This window comes from Notothenia rossii, assembly GCF_949606895.1.
Source record: "Notothenia rossii genome assembly, chromosome: 8".
In the NCBI taxonomy this organism is placed as follows: domain Eukaryota; kingdom Metazoa; phylum Chordata; class Actinopteri; order Perciformes; family Nototheniidae; genus Notothenia; species Notothenia rossii.
Genome location: NC_136906.1, coordinates 24,163,123 through 24,179,911, shown reverse-complemented (window position 1 = coordinate 24,179,911; position 16,789 = coordinate 24,163,123). Strand labels below are relative to the sequence as shown.

General features: G+C 41.8%; 1 protein-coding gene across 4 annotated transcripts in view; it reads right to left on the bottom strand.

The window, feature by feature from the left end:
- Positions 1-16,789, bottom strand: part of ints1 (integrator complex subunit 1) — a 37,894-nt gene that overhangs the window by 12,236 nt on the left and 8,869 nt on the right. For 2 of the 4 annotated variants that reach the window (XM_079641972.1, XM_079641973.1), the window contains exons 2-28: positions 13,367-13,495; positions 12,611-12,898; positions 12,307-12,503; positions 12,077-12,214; positions 11,831-11,990; positions 11,639-11,744; positions 11,290-11,476; positions 10,906-11,051; positions 10,064-10,205; positions 9,749-9,925; positions 9,558-9,666; positions 8,158-8,278; positions 7,981-8,058; positions 7,716-7,873; positions 7,390-7,489; positions 7,218-7,309; positions 7,060-7,120; positions 6,780-6,977; positions 5,630-5,759; positions 5,066-5,245; positions 4,713-4,862; positions 4,445-4,624; positions 4,236-4,340; positions 3,549-3,716; positions 487-598; positions 247-405; positions 8-154 (exon numbers count right to left, since the gene is read on the bottom strand). In XM_079641972.1, coding sequence (XP_079498098.1) covers positions 8-154; positions 247-405; positions 487-598; positions 3,549-3,716; positions 4,236-4,340; positions 4,445-4,624; positions 4,713-4,862; positions 5,066-5,245; positions 5,630-5,759; positions 6,780-6,977; positions 7,060-7,120; positions 7,218-7,309; positions 7,390-7,489; positions 7,716-7,873; positions 7,981-8,058; positions 8,158-8,278; positions 9,558-9,666; positions 9,749-9,925; positions 10,064-10,205; positions 10,906-11,051; positions 11,290-11,476; positions 11,639-11,744; positions 11,831-11,990; positions 12,077-12,214; positions 12,307-12,503; positions 12,611-12,898; positions 13,367-13,421 — 3,844 coding nt within the window. In that variant the 5' untranslated portion in view covers positions 13,422-13,495. The remainder of the gene's footprint in view (positions 1-7; positions 155-246; positions 406-486; positions 599-3,548; positions 3,717-4,235; positions 4,341-4,444; positions 4,625-4,712; positions 4,863-5,065; positions 5,246-5,629; positions 5,760-6,779; positions 6,978-7,059; positions 7,121-7,217; positions 7,310-7,389; positions 7,490-7,715; positions 7,874-7,980; positions 8,059-8,157; positions 8,279-9,557; positions 9,667-9,748; positions 9,926-10,063; positions 10,206-10,905; positions 11,052-11,289; positions 11,477-11,638; positions 11,745-11,830; positions 11,991-12,076; positions 12,215-12,306; positions 12,504-12,610; positions 12,899-13,366; positions 13,496-16,789) is intronic. The other 2 variants (XM_079641974.1, XM_079641975.1) reach the window with 1 other exon arrangement.

Below are 16,789 nucleotides of genomic sequence, written 5' to 3'. Positions count from 1 at the left end.
CTCTTACGCTTATCCATGATGTTCTCCTCCAGCGTTGGAGTGTCATGAGAGACAGCCTGATCCAAGTACTGCAGCAGTTTGCTCATGCTGGACACAGGGATGCCAAAGGACTGAACAAACAGCAGCAGCTGCTGAGGCTCCAGGTCATGTAGAGCTGAGGGAGACACATGTATGCTTTTGTGAGGAAGTACTCATTTATTTACATGGTGAACAACACCTTTTCTTGTCCACTATGGCAAGTTGTACCTGCATCGACCAATCGAGAAACTTCTGATCGGATCATCCTCAGTTTTAACCAATCAGGCAGCAGAAGGGCTTCCTCTGAGGTATCAACCAGGAAGGCAGTGGGAAGGGGTTTCTTGTCGGGAAACCAAATGTCCAAAAGAGCGTAGAAATCACTCTCTCCTGTAAAATGCACAATGGTAAACACATTAGCAAAGCCCATTTAACATTGTAAACGATTAACGGGAAAGTGAACATGACTACCTTTAGGGGGCCCCAGAGTCAGCAGGATGACCATGGCATGGACTACAAGTATGTGCATGGTAGCGGTCTCTCCTGTAGTCCAACGCAGAAACACCTGGTCCTGAGACTCTGACTGAAGAAAGCACATTTGTCAAGCACATTTTGCCACCCCATAGTGCCTAGTAGAGAGACGCAACTATTTTTGTATATAAATCATCTTTAACCCTCTACTAGGGGTGCAACAACTAATCGACTTAATCGATTATCAAATTAGTTGCCAACTAATTCAGTCGTCGATTCGTTGGTGACGTCATCACGTGTGTTTTACGCGCCGTTAAGCTCCAACGTTATTGGTCTTTTTATCGGTACTGGAGACATTTAAAAAATATATGTCATGTATAAAAATAAAAAACATTTTTTTTAAATATTATTTTTTCTTCCAAAAATAATAAAGGCGAATTGCCATATTCTTATACTATATTTATACTTTTGAATTGCACTGTTAAAATGCGGAAATATATACAATCTCAGCCTGTGCTCCTGACATCGCGTTCACTCACAGCATGGGCGGACTGGCCATTGGGAATACCGGGAGTTTTCCCATTACATTACATTACATTGCATTTAGCTGACGCTTTTATCCAAAGCGACTTACAATAAGTGCATTCGACCAGGAAGATACAACCTTTAAGAAAACAGAATCATATAAGTACATCAGGTTTCATAGAGCCAAACATTTCAAGTGCTACTCAACTGGCATTTAGAAAGCCAGCCCTTTATTAGTATATAAGTGCTTTGTTAGTAATTCTATCGCTCGAAGTGGAGTCTAAAGAGATGAGTTTTCAGTTTGCGTCGGAAGATGTGTAAGCTATCTGCTGTCCTGATTTCAATGGGGAGCTCATTCCACCATTTTGGAGCCAGGATAGCAAACCCACGTGTTTTTGCTGACGGGAACTTGGGTCCCCCTCGCAGTGCGGGTGCAGCGAGCTGTTTGGCTGACGCAGAGCGGAGTGCACGTGCTGGGGTGTACGGTTTAACCATGTCCTGGATGTAGGAAGGGCCAGATCCATTCGCAGCATGGTACGCAAGTACCAGTGTCTTGAAGTGGATTCTAGCAGTTACTGGAAGCCAGTGAAGGGAGCGGAGGAGCGGTGTGGTGTGGGAGAATTTGGGAAGGTTGAAGACCAGACGAGCCGCTGCATTCTGGATCCCGGTGGGCCGGTGCTGTGCGTGGGCCGGAGGGCCAAAAAATTAAAAATTAAGAATTAAAAAATCAACACATTTTTTTTTTTCTTTGCCTAAATCCTACCGGCCCACATTTGTTAGTGTTCCGGCCAATCCCTTTTTCTTTTTTTTTGCTTACCTAGATCCTACCGGCTAGTACAGGTAGTAGCTAGTATAAATGTAACAGGGGGTGTGGGCAGGTGGCTGGGCTGTGCTGGGCTGGGCCGTTTTGATAGGCTACCTATGTTCTATCTATCAGATAGTTTCACTTTCACACATCAGGCCCGTAGCAGCTGTCACTGCGCAGTGAACGATCAGGAGTGAGTGACTGAGAGACCTAGCTGGCAGTTGCTGGATAAACAAGCTCCGTTGGCAGGGAAACAGGGTTCAGTGGCAGTGGCTGTACCCGTAGGATAGAAAAGAGGGAAGTGACGTCTGACTCAGAGGTTGCGCGGCTGTGGAGAAGTACGTGTTGCCCACATTATGTTACTGAGTTTAGGCTAGTTAGCTAGCAGGTTTATTGTTTTGGGTGAGTCACTTTTGCCTCCACTTGCTGAATAAATGTTGAAAGAAAAAGTAAATCTGTTTACAGTTCTGTTTCATATGGGTGTTGAGAGATGTATCCATAGATTTAGTCCATCATTTTGCTCTCAAAGTGCACCAGATTGATGCATTTAACTTCAACATTTAAAAAAAAGTCTTCCCGGGGGAGTATGCCCCCGGACCCCCCTAGAGGAGGTGAGGTCCAACACCTGCCCACACCCCCTGTTAAATTGTCTCACCCACATTGAGGATGCTTCCTACGCCCATGTTTTATTCCATGCGTTAAGTCAGGCAAATTGGGTCCAAATGTTATTGCATCAATGATCTGTTAACATTAAAATCACTAAATATATGCTGTAACTATTTTGCTCTTGGCAACTCAAGGGCTCAGGTAATGTGATTACTATATGAATAATGGTCCAAAATAACATTAAATGCATAGGGTTTTTTGTTAAGTAACATACTTTCGTCGCCGGCCGGCCAATACATGCCGCGCATTAAGTGGGCCTGTCTCTCAATTAATCCCCGGGCCACTTTTTCCTCCCAGTCCGCCCCTGACTCACAGTCACTAACACAAACCGCACGCTTCACCTCGTTTCACCCACAAAATGCCGAAGACTTCAACTGTGTGGGACCATTTTAAATTGGACGACGGTAAGAAGAATATTTGCCAAATATGCGATAAGAAACTGGCCTACCACAGTGGCACAACAACTCTGAAAAGTCACCTGGATGCTGTAAGTAGTAGACTAGCTTAGCTGTTGTCAAGTTGCCATGATGAAGCTGCTTTATCCGCCGTTCAAACAGTAACGTTACACATGATAAAAACGTGCACTTACTTTGCTTGGAAAATAGTTGCAAGCAAGCAACCAAATTGTTTATTTTATTTTATCCGAATAGTGAAAATAATAGGAGTAATGTGGGAACATCTGGGGCTAAGGCAATGGTTGAGTTGAGTAGCTCAGCCTAATAATAACTTGTGCAACGCATCCCAGCCATCAACATCCTCAACAATACAGCAGACCCTACAGTTACCCTACAGAGGACACATTTAGTTTTAATGTTTGCGAGTACTGAGACAATATATAAATATAAATCGTAATAGTATGCTCTTTCTGCGCTTCTGCTTAACAGCGTGTTGTCAGGTGTCTCGGATTCGGAGCGTGTTATGAAACCTTTTTGAAAAAAAATGTTTTTTTGAAAAATGTTTTTATAAAAAGAAAATATAAATCTCTCCGCACCGAATATTCGCTGCTGATTACTACCGAATATCCGGAGCCCGAAAAAATGGTATTCGGGACAGCCCTAATGCTCACCCAGCTGTAGAGATCCTCGCCCTCTTTGGTCTTCCTCATCCTCCTGATGTATGTGGAGAAGATGGTGAGGAAGGCACTGAGCACAGCATTAGACTCAGGTCTGCAGGAATGCTTAGAGAACAGGCTGTTCATGATGGTGGAACGCTCCACAATAAGCCGGGCGACGTCCTGTAGAGGAGTGATAGAGGAACAGATGATTCATGTCAGTACTGCTCCATTAAAGCAAAAATACATAGAAGGGACAGTTTGGATTGTTTGGAGTGTATGAGGTAATGGTGTATGATCTAACTCACTTTGGCATTTTGGATTCACCAAAGTCACACTATAAACACAGACAAATCTAATAAGGCAGATGCAGACCAGGCATTGTGTTTTTCTGCCAAGTTACATTTCAGTTTTAGTCAAAGAAGAAAGCTTGGACGAACACTTCAATTCTTCAAAAAGGGATTTCCGGCAGTATAGGAAAGCATTGCAATTATTCCAAATATAGAGTATGCTTAAACAAGTATTCCTTTTTTAGGTGTTCCTTGTTTTTAGGTGTTTGAATATCTATTACTTTTGCAAACATGTTCCCCTCTATACGCCTGTCTGCATCTCGAAACTCTGGATAGGTGTCTCATTCATCCTATTCAGAAATGTCAGATCCATCTCCTTAAAGAAAAACGATGTGATGGATTTAATGATTACCAGAGCCAGATCGTTATGAGAAGCCTGCTCCTCCACTGGTGCATGCTGGGATAGGTAGATGAGATAGGCACTGATGGTCTGTGGATCAGTCTCCATGTGAATAGCCTAAAAGAAAGCAGAGAGACAAGACAAGTGTTAAACTCCATTATTATAAAACATTTCTTAAAGGTTTACATTCAGTTATTGACAGTTGTTAAGTCATCACCAACCTGCTGCAGGGCGGTGGACGTCATGCCTCTGACGCTGTCAAACAAGGGGAGCTTTGGGAGGTCCTGTAGCAGCCACTGGTATCCCGGCAACAGCTCAGCATCAGCAGAATCTTCTTCCATGGGCTGATCCCGCTCATCTCCATCTTTCAAGCCTCCTTCACTCAGCACCAACGACAAACCCTACGCACAAGAATATCATGTCAAATAATTCTGTTCAACAGTAACACAATACTTCTGAAGCAGTTTTCATCTGGATCCAATACGGTACCTTCATGGCTAGGACTCTGGATGCCACCTGAGAAGAGCTGAGGCGGCGCAGAAAGTAGTCCAGCACTTCGCATGTTGTCTGTTCGTCGGCCTTAGGACCCAACAAAAGATCCTGGAGCCGTCCAAGCAGCTGCCTTTGCTTTTGCTGTCTCTAACAGGAAGACAGATGGTTATGCAAGAGTGAGTAATGAGCTGCTCACAAGAATAAAAAGCTCAAGTTTAAATTTGGCATTTTCATTCTGAGACTTATAAGGACCAGTTATTGAGAACAAATTCAGACGATTGTCAAAGCAGGATTGTTTTTCAGTAATTGCTGCCTGCCAACAGTATGGTATGGTGTAGTAATCAACATACTTGTCTCTTCTTGGCTTTCTGCTCTTTGCTCTCTCCCTCTTCGTCATCCTCTATTGGCAGACTGTCATCCGCTGCGTCATGCAGAAGGAATTCACACAGGCACTGCACTGGAAGCACGTCCAGAGAGCCCTCACTGGACTGGACCAGATCAGCCAGCCAAGGCATGGACTGAGAGGAGGCCTGGGGGGATGGAAAGTGTATAGCAGTTAGAAGACACACACTGAAGACTAAAGCCTAAGAATAATGTGTAGATTTGTTGTATTATTTAAGTCAGGCTCACACTAATCTTGATCAATGTTTTTGCTGACAATAAATAACTCAACATCAACAGGTTTTCTCCAGTTGAAGTTCAACATTGATTGAAAAACATGTTTATAGATCTTAATTTGAATCCAAAGCAAGTCTGTTTCGCAAATGATGAGCTTTTTGAGAAACAATCCCTATTTTAAACGTTTTTTTGTGAGTCAGACGTACATAGAGACAATCTTTTGGTACTATAAGTAGCAGAGATGTGTTACAGTTTGGGCAGTTCTGTAGTGTGTAGTATCGGTCCCTGTCCATTACCTGTCTCTGGATGATGTTGAGGAGGAAGTCAGGGTTGCGGCTGCGACAAAGGAGATGTCCGAGACGCAGAGACTGGTTCAGGGTCTTCACCTGCTCCTGGATCTGAGGAGGGGGTCGACGAGGAGGACCCCTGAACACAAACACAAAACTGTCTTAAAGACACAGCAATAAGACTTGTTTATCAATACTTACAAATACAAGTGCTTCCATTGAGTAATAGATCTTACATAATTGTCTGACAGCAATAAGATGTTGTCATGGTTATGGCTGCTCTATTTTTGGATAAAGATCAGGAGAATTAGCATCTCTTTTTTTCACTGTTTTCATTCTCTTTCCATTTGTTTGGCCCATCCTCAAAGTGGACATTGTGAGGCTTAATGGTGGTTGTGTCTGCTTAGCAACATAGTATTGTATCATTTTGTCATTCTATTATGTCATTTCAGTAGGTTGATAACTCTGTGCACACATGACCTAATGCATGTCCGTCTATTCAGAAAGTCAGATCCTTCCTGTGTAGCTTTTCCTGAAGTTTTTTCCCTATAAAATGTTTTTGGGAGGGTGTTGTAAAAATACTAAAGTCATTTGTATTTGGTGATATTGACTTTTTGGTACAAATCAAATTAGTTTGACTTGTCTTAAAGCAGGGGTGTCAAACTCAATTTCATCGCGGGCCAAATTAGCATTATGGTTGCACTCAAAGGGCCGGTTGTAACTTTTAAGACTATATAAATATAAATATATAATATATATAAAATAATGTATCATATGACATTATTGCCTCTGAATTTGATTATTATGGGATAGGGTAATAACTTCATAATTAACTACATCTGAAAGCAGAAGTCTGGGGCAAATAATTGCAAGTCTCTTCAGTGTGCATCTCACAAAATGAGATGCATCGTGGTACATGTAGTTTATGGGCAACGGGCTTCTGTAAATCGGCATTTAACCGTATAATAAACGTATTATATTCTTTGGAAGCTCTTGCGGGGCCACATAACATGAAGTCGCGGGCCGGATTTGGCCCCCGGGGCCTTGAGTTTGACACCCCTGTCTTAAAGAGTAGGATGGTATAGTTACTGTCCTTGAGGCCTTTTCTTTACGAATACCATTAACTAGGTGCATGACGTAATTCCCCTTGCTCTCTTACTGTGGATCCAGACTGGTAAGCTGAGACAGGAGCAAGCTGTTGCTCTCTGTGATGGTCTGTTTGGTGGAGGCTGCTGCCAGGTGGCTCTCAAAGGCCAGGATCTCCTGTTTCTCTCTCTGGGAGATCTGCAGCTCCCTGTTGATCATCTCCGTCTTCGTGTCCTCGTCCGCAACGGTACAGGGAGGGTAGGTATAGTTACTGTGGAGGAGATACCAGAGAGAGATGTGTGAGTTGTTTGAATGTGTTATCCAGAACTATTCCATACAAAATGAACACCTACTTTGTCATAACCATCTCCATGAGCATTTTCAGTGTAGGGTAGCCGTCCCAGGAAGCCAGACCTAAAGGAAAAAAACATCAGATAATATTAATAAAGAACATTTAATAGTTAGAAATAGCTATTTGTATGTATGCAACATGTAAAAAGGTGTGCTGTACCTATTTTCTGAGGATTAAAAGCTGCCACCACGAGAATTAGCAGCCATGCCTTCCAATACAACGCAGATATGGCCAAATTGGGAGCTTGGTACCTTAAACAATAAAAATGATTTGTTATTTTAGACTGTAAACTTTATGACCCCAAAGTGTTTTTATAAGAAGGTTGTAGTACCCTGCAGGCAGCTGAATGTTCTCCGGGTGGTGGTATGTACACAGATTCAGCACGGCATCAATGAGCTGGATCCTTTCCACCTTCAGGACCTCCAGATCTACTTTAAAAGGGATCATCAAATAGGCCTATTATTGGAAAAACAATTACATCCAAAACCATATTTCCTTTGTTCGTACCTCCCTAACATTCTTTTTGCAACTTGTGAGGATAATATGTAAATAGGAAGTTGGCCTAAAAGATTTGGGTTGCCTGCTCATTAAACAGAGCCACAAGTGTTTACCAAATGTCCAAATATTCAGATACAGCCTAAGTGGACCTTCACACACCATCAGACTGACTTCCAGCAGCCCTTTTAACCAGGTGATCCGCCAGCTCCATGGCATCTGCTGGGCCCAGCGGCAAGTCACGTGACAGCCCGATCACCAGGATGCGCATCAGTGTGTCCTCCAGCAGAGGCACCTCAGAGCAGAGGCGCAGGAAGAAACTGTGGAAACAATACAAATAATCTATCAATCACATTTTATCCGTATATAAGTACAAGTCATATGTAACACAGCATAAGAATCAATCTAAATATTGGGGGAAACTCACTTTCTGTCACCCTCCGGAGGCCAGTTGTCCCACTTGTAGTATGTCTCAGGTTGCTCTGTGAACAGCACTTTGTGAAGGCTGCGGACATGAAAGAGAGAAGTCTCATATAAAGCAGCAAGAAATATGATAAGCTTGTGCAGTTTAACAATAATCACATCAGCGCATAGAGTGACTGACCAGTGAACGTAGTCTTTAGCACCAGTTTTGCTGATGGAGGGAACCACGGTGTGAAGCCACCACACAGCGTCTCTCTGGATGGAAGCGATCTGATTCTGAAACGCCCTCAGGCTCTCCAGATCTGAAACAAACAGACACACATTCAAGCCAAAGCTAATCCAGCATATAGAGCAGGGATGATTTATTAATAAAACCCAAGTCGAAGGTTAGCACCTGGTTCCTTTGAATTGATCACTTGGAATTTGGATTATTGCTGAACAAAGCTCTATGGCAAACAATAGTTAATGATACAAACATGTTTTGTTCAGCAAAATAACTTTATACTTTTGGGATTTTTAAAATTAAAAAGGGCAATCACCAAAAGTGAAAACCTTGCTTTAAAGTTTAAACAAACTACACCACAGTGTCATTAGTTCAAATGAAAGGCGGACAGGTGTTTGTTTTCCCTGAAAACCTGTGCACTCACATTTAGCCACTTCAACCACCATTTTTAAGGGCGCATTCACACCAGCCTTTTAAAGTCCGGTTGAATCGAACCCTGGTGCGTTTAACCGTGTGGTGCGGTTCTTTTGGGTCGGTGTGAACACAGTCCGAGACCTCTGAAGTTAACTAAACAACCGGACTGTGGTCCGCTAAAATAGGTGGTCTATGACCGCTTGCTAGTGAACTCTGGAGCGGTTCATCGCTGGTGTGAAAGCAGTCCGCACCAAAACATAGGAAGCGTAGTATTTACGTGTCACAAGAACGCGGGTGTCTTCATTTCTTTAGTGAAAGAGTGAAGCAGAATGATGTGTTGCACACAGGTTGAACAGTGTCGTGTAAAGTAAAAACAACTATAAAACTAAAAACTATACATAAAAGTCAGAGCCACCTGCCGTCGGTGAAACCCCCTCCTTACTGCAGAACGTCTCTCATTATATGTGTTATAATGTTTTGTATCGCACGTTGTCTGATTATATAATCATATGCGCCGTTGCTGTTGATATGCTCTCCAGATTAACAACAGCATGAAAATAACCTGCCGATACTCCATGGCGGAGGCTCGGGTAGAAATTGCCGGGATTCGCGTTTTTACCCCCTTAATGTCTGACCAATTGTTGAACAGCATTTCCGAGCACATGACATGTGTTTAAAGTTTATAGTCCGTTTGAGTTTTGCCCGTGTGAACGCAAACCGAACCTTCTGAAAAATGAAACAAACTGTGGTCTGGAGAGAAGTGGACTATTAGGTGTGAATACACCCTTAGACACAAAGTTACCTACTTATGTCACACAAGAAGGTCACCACAAATCTATTTAAAAACAGTCAATTTACTTTAAGACAAGGAAAATGTAAGTGCAAAAATGCTAATGATTGCACTAAAACAAATTGCATCAAAACAACAAATATAAAGCACTCACTCTTCTTCTCCCCTTTGTCCCATGCAAGGCCTGATTCTTTGACCTGAGCAGTGATGCCCAGCATCATGGAGACAGTCAGTAAGTCTGTCACCTGGATAACAAAACGCTCCTATGGGAGAGACAAAGGTCATTCACAGCTTCAGAGCAACTGCATGATGAGTAAAACTCAAATGATTTAAAAAAACACATACTTTGAATTCCAGTTCCAAATAGATAGTCTCCTTTCTCTCCTGCATTAATCCGAAGCAGAAGGCCCCGAAGTTAATCTCGTGCTTGGTCTGTTTGATGATCTCTCTCAGCAAGGCTCTGGAGGCACGCAGGTAATCATCCTTATTGGTGAGCAGGTCCTGGAACACCAGCGCTAGGAACTACAGACACAATGGAAGAAAAGGGGAATGTTGATTTAGAGAAACTATTGAATTTGTAACAGATGATAAAGACTTATAATACTATTAAAACCATTTCCAACTGCTATCTGTTCCAACTATTTGAACGTTTCTAGTGACCTTTGGAGCTTGCTCGGGGCTGTGCTGCAGCACTGTGTGCAGGACTTGCATGTTGTTAGGGTTCCTGGCATTGGACAGCTCGTTGAAGATCACCAGCTTCACCATCGTGGCCAGGTTGTCTCTGTTAGCATTAAGCAGCTCCCTGGAAAAAAAACACCAAAACACCAGTTAGTAAACGACCCTTTTCCACCAAACGTAGCACATACAGCTCTGGAAAAACTTAAGCGACGACTGCAAAAGTATCAGTTTCTCTGCTTTTATTATTTATAGATATGTTATTTTATTCTATAAACTGCTGAAAACATTTCCCTGTGTTGGAATTCAACAGACACTGGAATGGAATGGTTGCCATACATGTAGAGATTGAGATTAAAGATAAACCTCTAAAAAGGTCTCTTAATTGTTTTCAGAGCAGTATATGGACGTTTTCTTAAACATTGGAAAAAGTGCAAAAAAATAGGCAAAATAAACATTTTCAACTTTTCTTTTTCTTGTGGTGTGTCCCACAAAGCTAGGTAAGTAAACAGCGGATATTTTAGAGTGGTAACTACTTTTTTAATATATGTTACCTATTTAGTTTCTCTTGAAAACTCTCAACCCTAAAGTAGTGATTGTTGGACTAGTGAGAAGACTAACAAACACACTTGTAATAAGTTGTATCTTTGAGTGTTTTAAAACAATCAGTGAGGAAAAATTACTGCATCTGTCAATGGTGGCTTTGAGGAAAGCATATCAAGTGTACGTCTTGTATTTAAAATCATTTGAATAATTGTGCAGTGGGAAAGGGTCTTAAGTCACTGTGTGTAGCAACAAGTTATAAGTAAAAACAAGAGTCTGCACACCTGACACACAGCATGTAGTGGTTGAGGAGGACTTTGGGTTTGAGTCGGATCTTGATCAGGTTAGAGATCACTTCCATGTCATCTGCTCCCTGGGTGATGCTGTTCATGCACAGAGACATGAGGAGGTCCTGGGCAGGGCGAGTCAGCTGTGCACACACAACAATAAAAGAAAAATAGCTTTATTCATTATGGTTATTGACATCAATCTACATATTCATGATTTCACATAAACAAAAGAAACGTGAAAATTATACAGATGTTGTCATTTAATTTGACCGTGTATCTAGGTCACCAAATGAAGTATTTTACTACAGGTGTATAATACTGCCAATAAGATAGTGGATTATGCAGAATAACAAGTGGTATTCAGGATGTGTTACTCACCTTTGGGTTCTGCAGCCACATCTCCAGCCTCTGTACAGCCATGAGTCGTGCCTCTTTGTAGCCACAGGTGGCAGTGAGCAGACGCAGCAGGTTCCGGGACACGTTGTCCATCGGCTGCCTGCGGTTCAGCTGATCCTTAAGGACCTCCAGCACGTAGTCCTCCACACTCTCTGACAGTTCTTCATACCTACAGAACACCAGAGGGGAAGACAAAGACAAAATGGTGGAGGAAATGAGAAAATGTTTTGCAAATATCTTAAGAAATAAGTTGTAATACATTTATAAAATATCTAAATCTTATTCAATATAATTGTGGAATTGTATCTACACACACAAATTGATTTTGTACCTCGGCATGATCAGCCCTTCATCCTCAGGGCTGAGTTTCTCCTCAGCTATCAGCAGTTCAGTCTGGCAGTCGTCCTCATCAGGGGTTGAGGGATGAGGGCTGCTACCTAAAGACACAATGTAAAAAGCAGCTTGATTTACAGCACTTGTTCACTGCATCAAACAAACGAGCCAGTGTGTTTTCTCAGTGTACCTGCACTGAGATCTCCTGCTGAGCGGCCTGTGTCAGCCTGCAGCAGCATACTCTTGGGAGGCATCTTTGTCCCAAAAGCAGTCTGGATGTTGTCAACAAAAGTCTTGCAGTGAGAACTGTCAACCCAGATTCTTTCCCCCAGAGAATCCTCAATGTACACCTGAAATGACATTACAAATGAATAAACTGCACAAAATGGCTAAGATAAAACTAATTTATAAGCAGGTTCAAGTGTTTGTTTCTCACTTTTACAAAGATCTCTGGCCAGTTCTCGTCCTCCTCGTAAGCTGCCATCAGCAGATTGGAAGCAAGAACAGACACCAGGCTGTTCCCTTTCGCTTTAAAGTTGATAGAAGCATCTCGACGCAGGAGGCTGCACAAAGCCTGAGACAAGAGTCAGAAAAGTCAAATTTCAACATTCACTTTAGGAGGGTGTTTATTTGTGAGACTAACACAGTATCAGTGAGAAATCTTACCTCAATAATTCCTTCGGTAGCAAAAACGTTGGGCTTGATTTTGGCCAGGAACATGAGACTGAGGTACAGCGTTATGTCAGGTTTTGCTCGGTTCGATTTGAGCTGTTTGACCGCTCCACACAGCAGTCCCTCGATGTGGTCATCATTACCCTCAGACTCTGCAGCTTCAATCTCATCAAGAAGCAGAGATGGTGACACTACAATACAAAAATAGAGTTTAAACTACCTTTGCTTCTTTGACAGTGTAACAGAATGACAGAATAAACATTGTGTTTCCATTTGAGTGAGGCTTTAGTAAAAATACCTTCAATAGGCACCACTGATGGCTCCTTTATTGAGGGTGATATCGCCCTCTTGTCCACAGCAGCAACATCAGCAAGTCGTCCGAGAGCACTGACTGGGGGGGTGGTGGATAGTTTGGGTCGCTTGGTGAGTCCAGATAGACCTGCAGAGGGCAGAGCGGAGGAAGTCTCTCTCTTACGGTCAGCAGTTGAACTTGTGGATGCTGGCTTCAGCAGGACAGCGGGGGGTTTAGGGTCTCCACTCTGGTTTTTCGAACCGAGAGCAATGAAGTCTCCTGGTGGAGGGTGACCTGGGAAAAGCAGATATCAAAGTCAGGCAGGGATGTGCATTTGGGAGAACATTAAATATCATGATATTCTGGAAAAATATTGCAATTATATTGAAAGGGTGGTGCTTTCACAAAATATTACACAATAATATTGTTTGCTAAATAATCATCAGTAATTCAGATATATAAATATAAAGTGGTTAAAGGCAATATAATAGTCTAGCACATTTTTGAAAAGCACATCACCATTATGTAATGCAGACGCTAATATTACAAAATATGCCAAATCTAGGTAAATGTTTCTCATATAAATCATCAATCAAACTTATTTATAGAGCCCAAAATAACATATTATCTTAAGGGGGATTTACAATCTGTACAGCATACAAAATATAGTGCCATTAGACTCTTGCAGCGTACAAGGGAAAACTCCCATCATGGAAAAGAAGGTAATGCTTGTAGAGAAACACTAATACGGCACTGGATTACCTGATGGTTTTGCAGCACTGGGGCGCCTGAGAGTTGTTGGCTTTGCACGATTCATCTTGACCAACAAGCACAAAGCAAAGCCAGATTCACTGCAGGTCAAGCGGGTGACATTACTTAGCTTGAAGGATTCTGTGTGTGAGAAAATCATCAAGGAACATCAAGGAACACAAGATTAGCAAACGTAACAACGTTAATAAAAGTGTAATAACCCTAGTTGAAGTAATTTAACGGTTAGGGCTAACATCCATTACATTTTAGCGACCCCAAATCGCACAAACTAAGGACTTAGCAAGGCAAACAATACTAAAGTTACAGACTAAACTGCACACTCCAAATATATCCACGATTACACACTGGACAAAAACTGCTAGGCTAACGTCAACAAATGCGGCTAAAGCTAGTCATTTTAGCTAGTTGACGGTGTCAAACCCATTAATGACACTGAATTAACATTATTTGGCATGCTTATTTAATTAAATGTGACTCACATTGTTATTCGGTCCCATACAACGGGTCGTAGTTAGTCTAAGAGATGCAATTTTAACAACAAATGACGTTAGCCGGCTCAAAAGCTATCAGACAGAACCATGACGGCTTCTTCTTCTCCCTCTCTGCATCAATATTGTTGGCTAACTAAAGTCACAGCGTCACCTACTGCCAAGAGAGTCTCCGGTGATGATAACGTTAGACTGAACGCAGTCTAGGCGAAATAAATTGACTTCAAAGCAGATATTAGATGCAAGCTAGGCTATGCTTAAACCCGACACGCTCTGCTTAGAGCCTTATCGCTATTCTGCTGGTTACGGATTGTATCTAAAAACGTGTTATGTTGTATTTTGTCCAACGGAAGCATCGTTATGTTATGTCTAACTTGACGCTTGAGGAGTAGCTACTCACTGGGACCACCAGAGGGCATTACAACTCATAATAATACGTTAGCCATCAAAGCAGAAAAGAGTAATACAATAGTTTACTAAGCTCTTGTGTCACTCGAGGTTGGTCACAACTTAATTTTCTGTTGTAAAAGATGACATTAAGTTTTCAGGGAAATGTGCTATGGCCATCCAACTAAAGGGCAGAGGACTGTACACAACAGTAAATTGTGTTCTGTTGAACGATGTGTGTCATCTGGAGGTTAAAGCAGGTAACTGCACTATCAAGTTGAACGACCAAATAGCATAAACTTCCTGTCAACACTTTCAAAATATTTTTTTTTTTTTAAATGGGACCGGTAGTTATTCATTGCAACCACTGGGTGGCAGTGGCACTAAGGACGGCTTATTTGTGTAACCGTGCGTTGCATTATGTAGGTTCCAAACAAAACTGATCATACTACTACTATCTATATGCTACATCTCTATGATCATACCAGGGATAGAACACGAGTTTTAAAAGTAGTTCAAATAAATATCTATAAAGAATATGACCTTCACTTAAGAAAAACACAACTGGTGATAAATGTGAGTTAACTTATTTTGACTCAAAATGTTCAAGCAAATACCAAAGAGGTATCCAGCAGATGTCACAATTATTGACTGTATTACATGTTTTTGTTTCAGTAAGTGTTTGTTTAAAATGTTCCCAATCACTAGTGTCAGTGTCAAGATATATTTTTGCCATCTCAATTACCATCTTGATCCCCATCATTTTTTTATCATTGCACTTAACTACAGATTTAGACAAGTTTACATTTCTTCCCCATGCAATCATTTATAAATCAATTATTTAAGAAACAAAACGAATTGTATACAAATCATCTGCATTAGTTTTTGGAGCTGTAAATGAATTAATAGAGCACAAATAAAACACAAAAGATGATACATGATGGCGATTTTTGGTATATATTTTTTTCTGTTTATTTTTCTTTTCTTACATTGATGAATGGATTCACTTTCTTCTCCATATTAGTACTTTGTCCACTTTACTTTTTTATTTATGAATAGACTAGATTCACTTTCATTTCCTGTGAATACACTAAATTCACTTTCATTTCCTGTGAATACACTAAATTCACTTCAATTTGAGCAATGTACCACAAATTGAACACAGGGTGGCAGTAGTCTACATTATTCTGTATTGCAACAGTAACATTAAAGGTCTTGTGTGTTATGAAGGTTTTTCTGCATGTAAACAGTCTGCAAAGTCACAAACCAGCTCACACTGTCCGCTCCTCGCAGCAGCGAGCCGCGCAACGTCCCGTCAACACGGGACCCAGACCCCACGCAGCATTCTCATCTGTTTGTCATTACTGGTGTCGTTTTCTGGTTGCTAACGCCATTGTAACACATACAGTAATCACTGATGTTCCGCTGTAACGGTGGTGGATTCATCAGAACATAGTGGGCGAGCTGACCAATCAGAGCACAGTGGGCTCATATGGAGAGGGGGGGGGGGGGGCAGGAGCTCCAACAAGCCATGTAGGACAGAGATCCTATATGAGAAACCAATGTGAGTTTGGAAAATTGCACAATATAAATCTTCTATATATAAAAATTCTAGTACACGTTAGTTTAGCTGCTATAGGCTTAGACTGTCGGGGGACACCTTACTTCTTCCTTCTGTCTGTCTGTACCTACTCTCATGTTCCGAATAACCCAGCTTCCCCCAGATTTCTTTTTGGTGTCTATCTACGCCGGGATCCTGAGTCGTGGCTGATCCTGTTGCTGCGGTCCTGTGTCCTGGATCCTCTATCCTGAGTTCTGGATTTGAATCCTGGACTTCGAGTCGTGGCTGAACCTATCTCTGTGGTCCTGCCTGACTCTCATCATACTACTTCCCTGATGGCTCCCACAGGATTGTTGACATCCTTGTGGATTCATCTTCTTATTATAGACGTCCACCTATGTTGTAAATGTATTATCTCTTTGATTTACACACGGCATCTATTGCACGTCTGTCCGTCCTGGGAGAGGGATCCCTCCTCTGTTGCTCTCCCTGAGGTTTCTCCCCTGTTCCCCTTTAAACTGTGGGGTTTTCTCTGGAAGTTTTTCCTTGTACGATGTGAGAGTCTAAGGACAGAGGGTGTCATATTGTCATACTGATATTCTGTACAAACTGTGAAGTCCACTGAGACAAACTTAACATTTGTGATATTGGGTTATATAAACACAGCAGGCACTAGCACACCATCAGGTCCAAAAGGGAACAGGATGCAGATTCTTTAAGTCTTTAGTCATGAAGAACATTTTAAAGTATAATGTGATGGTGAGTCAAAAAGTAAAGCTATGTAGATGCAAAGTTTTTGAGAATTACAATCTGCAAATGTTCAAGCAGCTGTTTTCACTTTTTAAAGAGTCTATGCCTCAAGGGAACAAAGTCAGAACATCAAAGCTGTACCACCCCTAATAATGTCCATATTTAGTCCCACCCATGGTCAGCGGCGGTTCTTTGTTCATTCCTCAAACATTACTAAGCACTCTCAAC